Below are 9,827 nucleotides of genomic sequence, written 5' to 3' on the forward strand. Positions count from 1 at the left end.
GTTTTTTTTTTTTTTTTTTTTTTTTTTGGTACCGGGGATTGAAACTCAGGACTTTATGCTTGCAAGGCAGGTGGTGGCACCACTGAGCTAAATCCCTGGCCCCTATGCTTGATCATGATGCATAGTTTATGGCTTTTCCCTCCCTCCCTTCCTTCCTCCCTCCCTTTTTTTCCTACACTGCTGGGAATGGAACACAGGGTCTTGTGCATGCTAGGCAAGTACTCTACCACTGGGGCATACCCCCAGCTCTGTGGCTTTTGAATTGAACCTTTCTTTCTTTCTTTCTATTTTGAGACAAGGTCTCACTACATAGTTCAGGCTGGCTGTGAATTCACTATGTAGCCCAGGCAGGCCTCAAACTCATGTTGATCCTCCTACCTCAGCCTCCCAAGTGCTGGGGTTATAGGGGTGTGTCACCACTCCCAGCTGAATTGAACATTTTAAAATTTTAAAATTATGATTATGATTACGATTATTATTGAGACAGGGTCTTACTATGTACTCGAGACTGACCCAGAACTCACTGCGATTCTCCTGCCTCAGCCTCCCAAGTGCTGGGATTACAGGCCTGCGCCACCATGCCCAGCTAAATTGAACATTTTTTTAAAGTGATAGACTATTCTATCACTCCAGAGGAGTCCCTGTTGTAATAGGATACCTTCTTTCTGTAAGAGGACCCACAGAAGACCCCATTATTCCAAAAGACCCCCTTCTATCCAGTAGGGGTCTACCCTGCTCCTTCATAGAGACTGTCAGGCTTCTCCTGGTTGTTGGCCAAGGCTGCTTAGCTTTTTTTCGGGTTGCATGTTTGCTACCCTGGGAGAGGGACAAGACCTGTGTGCCTGAGCACCATACGTTGACCCTGCCAGATCCCTCCATCTGGCTGCTCTGATCAGCTTCCCAAATGTGGCTGCTGGAGGACTGGGGACTGGAAGCCTGTCCTCTGTCACCCACTGGCTCCAGCTGCCCCTGGGTTTCTGCTGGCTTTCCTTAAGGTAGATGGGAGGGGCCCCATCCTCCACTACCCTCTTCTGTTTTTCATTTTTCTGTGCTAGAGTCCTGTCCTGGGAAGAGGAAATGGGGTTTGAGCCAGGGAAAGGAGAGGCAGGGACAAATGGAGGCAGGTCCAGGGAGGGTGGTGATGTGAAGGGGAGAGTCTCACTGGGGACACAGAGTTCCTTCCCACAGTGATAGGTCTATGTGATGTAGAAGCAGGTGACACTGGTGGCTGGGCAGGAATGGGGTTGGGTGGGGTGGGTGCCATGCAACACCAGGGCAGGGAGTCTTGAGTCACTTACTGGGCCCTTCAAGGGGTGAAGCTCCCGCCCTGGGGATGTGAGTTGCACAACTCTGGCAGGGGCACCATTCACCCAGAATGTGACACAAGCTAAAGCAAATAGAGGAGGAAACGGTGGCAAAGTGAAGACCTTGAGAGAGTGACAGGTACAAGCCAGCATGGGGACCATGAGATGCTAGTGAAACACAGGTCTGGATTTGATTGCAACTCCACCCTTTGCTCTCTGGGCATCTGGGCACGTTTCCACATTTTTGTGAGCCTCAGTGCCCTCGTCTGTAAAATGGAGCTAACAACAGAACGTACTTCATAGGGTTGATGTGAGAATCCAATAATATAATGTCTAAAATAAATTTTTAAAAAGCCGAGCTACTGTCGTGGTTGTTACTGGGTATGGGGTAAGGGGGTCCATTGGTCTATCTCGGGCAGCATCCCAGCTTGGCTGCTTTTCCCCTACATAATCTTAATTATTTTTTCTCTATAAAGTGGGCTTGATAATATGGTCCTGTAGCTGAAATGCTAGGTCCAAAGGGTTTTTAAATTCAGATTTTAAGAAGCTATGCACATGTATAGGTTCATATGTGCATGTATAATATAAACACATAAAATATATATCCTCATATATATATTTCCACCTATCTACATCTCTATGTTTATGTATCTGTCTATCTATATCTATCTATCTATACAGGTTGAATGTTTGAAACCAAAAGTGTTTTGGGTTTTTTTAGATGCTTGAATACTCGCATATATGAAATACCTTGGGGGCAGTACTCCTATCTAAACATAAAGCTCAAGTAGGTTTCATTTACATCTTATACAAATACTTGAAGGTAATTTTATACAATATTTTTAGTGTACCTGTATATTAACTGTGACCCATCACATGAGGTCAGGTGTGAAATTTTCCACTTGTGGCATCACGTAGGGGTTCAAAAAGTTTTCAGATTTTGGAGCATTTCAAATTTTGGATTTTCAAACTAGGGATATTCACTTGTGTCATGTATGTATATGTGTGTATAAAAATTATTATGTGATATATCTACCCCTGGGAATTTTTAATCAAACACACTAATATTTCTCCTCCAAAACTATGAATAACTATACCAAGTGAGTTAAATAAAAATGGTCTTTAGCCTCAGGCTAACTTAGCACAGATTTTCCTAACCAGCGGATTTGTTATGAGGTAAAAGGGTCTTTTGTATTTTGGGATTGTGAACTTATAATAATAGTCACTTGTCTCATTAGGTTGTTCCTGTGTAGCTTAAATTATTAACATAAATGCAGTGTTAGTAAGTGCCTGTACCTACCAAGAAAGTCTTCTGTAACCACTGGGTCTTCATATTCTAGTGGGACTAGCAGAGGGACCACCTCAACAGCAGCAGAGACTGGCTTGAAAGTGGGGCCACGTTCCCTTCAGCTGAGGTTTTGGTGGGGAACATGCCCTCACCCTCACAGGCTGAGCCTTCCCTGTCCTTAGCCATGTACCCTAGAACCAACCTGAGGGGAAGACACTGAACTCCTGATCTCTGAAGTCGGTAGGGATGTGCAGTGGAGGAAGAGGACATTTCCTGAACCCCCTCCTGATTTCCCTACAGGAAAGACGACAGCAGATGATTCACTTCCCATCCTTCTGCAACACAGACAAGAGGAGATCAGAGCCAAGCAGGACTTCTACCAGTGAGGGGGAGAGCAGCAGGGTCTGGGGGCCGAGGGGTCATGGGAGGTGGGAGGCCAGGCAGGGTTCTGACCAGCTGTGGCCTGGGACATCAGGGCCTACTATCCCCCTACTATCCCCGCGTTTCTTTGCAGCTGGAGGGTCTTTGTTCCTGGCCTGCCCAACTATGTGCACATCCCCAGTTACCACCCTCCTGTCCGGCGGTGCCACAACCCCAACCGGCCTGAGTAAGGACCTGAGGTTGAGTTGGGCCCTGCTGACAGCTGATACCTGGGCTCTGTTCCTTCCCTGTCCCCTGGATCCCAGGTGCCAGGCCCCAGTCCTCTGCATCTCTCCACAGGTGGAATGGCTATGTTCCAGGATTTCCAATTCTCATCAATGTCAAGGCCACCAAGTTTCTAAACTTAAATCTCCGTTTCTCCTTCCTCAAGACAGCTTCCTTCTTCTTCCGCCTGGCGCCCATGTGAGTGTACATGAGAGAGGGGGTTCCTGGGGACACTCTCTGCCCCCTGTACCGTGCCCACCTCTAGGACAGCCCCAGAGGCTGGAATGGCCAGGAGGGCAGTGGAAGTGGAAAGACAGAGGAGCAAACCCGAGACTTGATGCCCTCAGACCTAGAGGTATAGGCCTTGGGACGTGGGACCCAGAGACCTTGAGACTCAAGAGACGCTGAGACCCAGAGACCTCAGTGGGTGGGTAACCCTTCCCCTGTCCTAGGATACCTGGCAGCCTCTTTGACCAGGGCCACCTCATATCCCACCTTCTAGGTCGCTGGCACTCAAAATCCGTGGCCTGCTGGACTGCAAACGTTCATGGAAGAGACTAAAGGACATCAGGAATATTTTCCCTGCCACCAAGACTGTCATTTCTGGTAATGGGATGGGCATCTCAAATAGAATGGGGGAGGGCCAGGCGGTCTCTGGCACAAGAGGCAGCCCCTCATGTGAGGCCAGTGGCATGTAAGAGGAGGTGACCAAGGGCTCGGTCCAGGGTCATTGGGTATATCTCTTGAAAACACCATCCTGTCCTGGGCCCCCCTGGCTGCTCAAGGCAAAGCTAGGGACTTAATTTTCCTCTGAGAGCCCTCCTAGTACTCAGTCTTCTGGCCCATGCCTCTCTGTCCCTGAGGGGAGCTACACTGTGTGCTGATATACCTGTCCCCCACCCCCCAGAGTATGTGGCTGACCACTGGATGGAGGACACCTTCTTTGGGTACCAGTATCTCAATGGCATAAACCCAAATGTAATCCGCCGCTGCATGTGTATCCCAGACAAATTCCCTGTCACAGATGACATGGTGGCCCCGTTCCTGGGAGAGGGAACATGCTTGCAAGGGGAGCTGGAGGTGAGACCCTCTCTGCAGGAGACCCCCGCCAGCCCGCCCAGGCTGGTTCCTTCCCAGGCATCTCTTGTGATCCCCCACCCTTGAGTCCCTCCCATGCCTATACCCCCACTTCCCATCCTTGAGGCCAGTGCACTCTGCACCCAAGTCATCACTTGCCTGCCCATCGTGGCTTCCCTCCAGAAGGGGAACATTTACCTGGCAGACTACTGCATCTTGGAGGGCATCCCCACCGTGGAGCTCAATGGCCAGAAGCAGCACCACTGCGCACCCATCTGCCTCCTGCACCTTAACTCCCAGGGCAACATGATGCCCATCGCCATCCAGGTGCCTGGGGAGTGTGTGGGGCTGCTGTGTGCACACATTGCCTGTGCTGAGACCCATGCATCTCTGTGTGTGTGCCTGTGTGTACCCTCTGGGTGTTCCTGCATGTCATCTGAGAGTATACTTGTGTTTATGCGGGTCTGTGTGTCTGTGGTGAGCCTGGCATGTGGCCCAGTGTATAATTCTGAGAGCCTGTGCATCCCTATATGTGCACATCTAGGTGCTACCATTTGTGCCCATATGTCCACATGAAATTGGTCCTTGTGGGTCCCCTTGCCAGGAGGCCCCTGTGGATAGACTTCTGACTGTGCACAGAGGTGACCAAAGGGGTATGTGCCTGCTGGATGGAGCTTCTCACTTTGACCTTGTCCATCTGTCTATGTGAGGAAACAACCTCAGCAATAGGCAGGCTCTGCTGGGATCGCTGAGCCAATCAGACTTGGCCATTGCCTTGGCAGTCTGGGGTGGCTGGCAGGAGAGGGTACTGAGCTGTTCCCTTCTCAAAGACCTCCAGAAGGTCATGTGCAAATTAGAAAAGGGTGCCCTAAGTCCTTATGCTCCTGGCTCACTGGGGTAGAGTGTGGGCTGCTCTTCCGTGATAGCCCCAGGGAGGGCCTGGTGCACAACCTGTACACTTGAATGTGGCGGCCACATTTAAGGTGAGGTAAGCAAAGCTTCTCAAAAGAGGCAGCTTATGAGCTGCTTCTTAAAGAATGAATAGGAACTGCCAGGTAGAGACAAGGATGGGTAGGGCAGTTCAGGAAGAAAGCACAGCAAGAGCAAATGTGGGGAGGGAGAGACTGAAATGTAGTGGGTATGGTTTGTAACTCTTTCTGCCTCCTTCCTGCAGTGGGAACTTGTATGTATGTGGGGGGGGGCTCTGCCCTCACTAACCCTCCCTCTTTTCCCACCCTCAGCTCAGCCAGACCCCTGGGCCTGACTGCCCCATCTTCCTGCCCAGTGATTGCGAGTGGGACTGGCTGCAGGCCAAGACCTGGGTGCGCTATGCTGAGTTCTACTGCCATGAGGCCATCTCGCACCTGCTGGAGACCCACCTTATTGGAGAAGCCTTCTGCCTGGCCATGCTGAGGCACCTGCCCATGTGCCACCCGCTGTATAAGGTATGGGCTTAGGGCAGGGGCCCACAAAGCCTCATGCCTCAGAGGGTGTCAGTAAGCCTGGGAATGCATCTGGGAACTCACTAGAGCCAGACTGGTATTGCACAAGTAGTTTGTTATCCTTCTTGCTTTCCTATCCAGCTCCTCATCCCTCACACCCGATTCACTGTCCAGATCAACAGCATCGGGCGGGCTCTTCTCCTTAACGAGGGCGGGCTCTCCGCCAGGGTAAGAGTTCTACTCCCAGGCCCAATAGGACCCCTGCTGTTCTCTGGCCTTTGCAGTTAGACTTTACACTTGCCTTTGGATCCTGGGGTAGTTGGGAGGGAGGGGATGGGTTAAAGTGGGCACTGTGTGTATCAGGGCACAAAGACAGGAGCTGGGTGTTCTGGCTTGGATCTAGAGAGCTTCCAGGGCTAGGAGGCTGGGTAGGGGCTAGGGGCTAGGGGCACCCTCACCATGTCTCTGAGCTCTGGGTAGCAGGCCTTGGGGGTGCCCTTCCAGCTCCAGGCTCTGCATCCTCCTTCATAGGCCATGAGCCTGGGCTTGAAGGGCTTTGCTGAGGTGATGGTGCGGGCTCTGTCTGAGCTCACCTATGACAGCCTCTGTGTCCCCAATGACTTCATGGAGCGGGGGGTCCAAGACCTGCCTGGGTACTATTTCCGTGATGACAGCTTGGCAGTATGGGATGCGATGGAGAGGTAAGGTTGGGACAGTAGAGGGTGGCACATGGAGTGGACACCCAGGGATGTTGGTGGGGGTATGGGAGATTTAGCCTGGTGTCACCCTGCGGCTTGGCCTTGGGAATAGGGTCTGGGCTCTCCGTCCTTCACATGCCAGCTCCCTAGGCCTGATGGCTCTTCCTTGCTTTAGCCCCCAGCCCGCCTCTGCTGGCTGGACCTCTTCTGGGTCCTGAGCTGCCTGGGGCATCACCTGATTCTTACTAGCAATCCCTCTGAGTGACTTCTGACCTTCCCAAGCCACCCTCTTCACCTCTGCCCCACAGGGCTTGGTTCCCCACAGGCTTGGGGCAGCTCTGGGGTCAGCCAAGGCCAGGCAACCTGAGGAAGGAGGGAGAAACACAGTTATGGAGGGGAAGGGGAGGCTCCAAACTGAGGCCCTGTCCCCTGGTCAGGTATGTGACGGACATCATCACCTATTATTACCCGAGTGACGCAGCTGTGGAGGGTGACCCGGAATTGCAGTGCTGGGTGCAGGAAATATTCAAGGAGTGTTTGCTAGGGCGGCAGAGCTCAGGTATGAGTGCGAGAGCTCAGTGTGGGCCTGGGACTGAGGGGTGGTCCCTAAGTGAGTCCACCAAGGCCCTCCTGGTTTAGGGAGAGAACATCTTGTGGGTTGAAGGAAGCCAAAGCACAGCCCTAGGATCTCCTTAGGGCTCTCCCCTGGCCCCTGGAGCAGCGGCATCTCTGTGAGGCTGGGGAAGAAAACATGACATCAGGGATGTCTGAACTCCAACAATGTGGGGGCATCTCTGCAGAGGCCTAGAGGGGTCCCAGTCCCTCAACCTATAAACAAATCTTTGCAGACTGAGAAATGGGGTATGAGTTCCAATAAGAAAAAACAGGGTACACTGGAGGCTGGGGCAAGTGGTGGGGGCAGACTCCAGGAGAAGGGTAGAAGGTGTTGGGGGTTACACCACTTGAGCACACACCCAGCAAACATTTAGTGAGAAGCTATATTGTGGTACTGGGCTGGTTATTGAGGGGACAAAAGAGAACAAGACAAGTGAAGGTGTCTACTCTCAGGGCATTCATGGCCTGGGCTAGGGGATGTTTCAGTGATAAGCAGTTCAGTTAAGGTGGGTCTGGGATGGTTTAGGGGAGTCTGAAGAGAGGGCTGGAAGAGTCCAAGGAAGACACCTAGCCAGTTGGGGTGGAGACACAGTGGGAGTGGGAACAGCAACCTAAGGTCACCTAACATCTAGCTAAGATCTGCAGGATGAGCAGTCAGCAGTGAGCTGACAGAGCATGGGTGGGCAGAGATGAGACTGTGATCCAGAGTTGCATGTGGAAAGGCCCAAAGGCCAGAGACCACGTAGTGGATTCTGCTAATTAGAGTCCAGTTCCCTGAAGCTGAAGCTACAGGGTGGGCATAGGCAGGCTCCTAGTGGGCTGAGGCTGAAGCCATGACAGAACAGGGGTTATCGAGGGGTTTGCAAGGAGATCAGACTTAGTGAGGCCGCACTGGTGGTCAGGGGACAGTTTGGGAAGTCCACGCGGGAGGTCACAGGAACCTGACTAGGATGAGTGCTGTGGGATGAAGCGAATTCCAGAGCTACTTGAAATCTAGAAATGACAGAACTTGGTGGTTCACAGTGGTGGGTATGGGAAGAGTAGGGCCAAGGGTGACTCCCAGGATTGGGACTTTGCCACTGGGTGGATGGTATGTATTCTCCCTTGAGGTGGGGACCCAGAAAGGAGGAGGAGTTTGGATAATATGAGCCTAGTTGGAGGAGGATAATATGAGCCTAGTTTGAATGTGTGGAGCTTTTGTTATCCGTGGTCACCATGGCAACCCACGCTGGTCACCCCCACCCTGGGATGACAGGAAATTTGGAAAAGGTCTGGAAGAGGTGTGAGGGTCAGGGCCATGCTACTGAGAAACCCAGAGTGCAGTCTCAAAGTAGGGCATGGTGTGCTAGCCAGGGCAGGAAAGCCGTACTCTTCCAAAAAGAAGGGAGCCTCCCCACCTCACCCCAGGCCTAGGACCAGAGATGGCAGAGACATCTGCAGACCTCACCTCAGGCAGGTGCCAAAAGCAGCCTGTGAGGACATCTAGCCAGGACCAGCCCCTCCCCACCCTGTGGTCTGGACTGGGAGAGATGGGGTTATAATAGCACTGGAGGGTAGGGTGGGCAGGATGGGCATATGGAGGACACTGCTTAGAGTGTTGTCAAGGCTAGGTGAGCCCCACTTGGAGGTGCCCTCTGCCAGGCAGCCAGGACTGGGGCAGGACTGATACTGTCTGGTTGGTTTCTGCCCTTCAGGCTTCCCCACGTGCTTGCGAACAGTGCCTGAGCTGATCCGATATGTCACCACCATCATGTACACCTGCTCTGCCAGGCACGCAGGTGTCAACTCAGGCCAGGTACCCAGCCTCCCTAAATTTTGCCCCATCTCAAAGCCGATCTTATCCACCAACCTGAGCCCCTCCTCAACCAGTCTTGAGCTGAGTCTCCACTTGGACCAGTCTCAGTTGAAACCCTGGACCCAACCTTTCAACTCAGACTCCCCCGCCCCCTGCAGACCAGTGCCACCAGTCTAAACCACCCCATCGCAGGCTCAGCCTGCTGGGACAAGAGTCCAAGTCGACCACGGCAGGCAGTGGTCCAGAGCCCAGTGGACCAGAACTCCGGGGTGCTCTCTGATCAGGGCCCCACCTCTCCCCACTCCCCCAGCTGGAGTACACCTCCTGGATGCCCAACTTCCCCCCTTCCATGCGGAGACCGCCGATGGAGGCCAAGGGGCTCAGCACTCAGCAGACCTTCATGGATACACTGCCTGACGTGAAGACCACGTGCATCGTGCTCTTGGTGCTCTGGACGCTCAGCCGAGAGCCCGACGACAAGGTGTGGGGTCGGGGTGGGGGACACTGAGCATAGGCAGGGGGCTGGGAGGCGGGGGAGGGCAAGGATAGCAGGGGTGTCGATGGCAGGGTGTGGAAGGCTGCTGAAAAGAGGCTCCTGGAAGGTGGGCGTGGGTCCGGCTTCGAACCAGAGCCCTGTTTGGTATTTACAGCGGCCCCTCGGCCACTTCCCCGACATCCATTTTGTGGAGGATGCGCCGCGCAGGAGCATGGAGGCCTTCCGCCACCGGCTGAACCAGATCTCTCACGACATCCGCCGGCGCAACAAGTGCCTCCCCATTCCTTATAACTACCTGGACCCGGTACTGATCGAGAACAGCATTTCCATCTAGGACAGCTCCCTCGCCTCACCTCTCACCTGTGCCCTCTTTAAAAAAAAAAAATCACTTTAAATAGTCGCCCTGGGTCTATGAGTGAATAGGGCATTTTACTTTGTGTGTGTGTGTGTGTGTGTGTGTGCGTGTG

The 9,827-nt window shown here is 52.9% G+C and overlaps 1 protein-coding gene across 1 annotated transcript in view; it reads left to right on the forward strand.

Moving 5' to 3' along the window:
- Window positions 1-9,756, forward strand: part of Alox12b (arachidonate 12-lipoxygenase, 12R type) — an 11,718-nt gene extending 1,962 nt beyond the window's left edge. The window contains exons 3-15 of the mRNA XM_010614928.1: window positions 2,893-2,974; window positions 3,107-3,199; window positions 3,313-3,435; window positions 3,740-3,843; window positions 4,145-4,317; window positions 4,498-4,641; window positions 5,556-5,759; window positions 5,898-5,984; window positions 6,288-6,457; window positions 6,892-7,013; window positions 8,764-8,864; window positions 9,175-9,345; window positions 9,515-9,756. Coding sequence (XP_010613230.1) covers window positions 2,893-2,974; window positions 3,107-3,199; window positions 3,313-3,435; window positions 3,740-3,843; window positions 4,145-4,317; window positions 4,498-4,641; window positions 5,556-5,759; window positions 5,898-5,984; window positions 6,288-6,457; window positions 6,892-7,013; window positions 8,764-8,864; window positions 9,175-9,345; window positions 9,515-9,694 — 1,754 coding nt within the window. The 3' untranslated portion in view covers window positions 9,695-9,756. The remainder of the gene's footprint in view (window positions 1-2,892; window positions 2,975-3,106; window positions 3,200-3,312; window positions 3,436-3,739; window positions 3,844-4,144; window positions 4,318-4,497; window positions 4,642-5,555; window positions 5,760-5,897; window positions 5,985-6,287; window positions 6,458-6,891; window positions 7,014-8,763; window positions 8,865-9,174; window positions 9,346-9,514) is intronic.
- Window positions 9,757-9,827: the final 71 nt, after the last annotated feature.

This window comes from Fukomys damarensis, unplaced genomic scaffold, assembly GCF_012274545.1.
Source record: "Fukomys damarensis isolate Sample0158 unplaced genomic scaffold, DMR_v1.0_HiC HiC_scaffold_13, whole genome shotgun sequence".
NCBI lineage: Eukaryota > Metazoa > Chordata > Mammalia > Rodentia > Bathyergidae > Fukomys > Fukomys damarensis.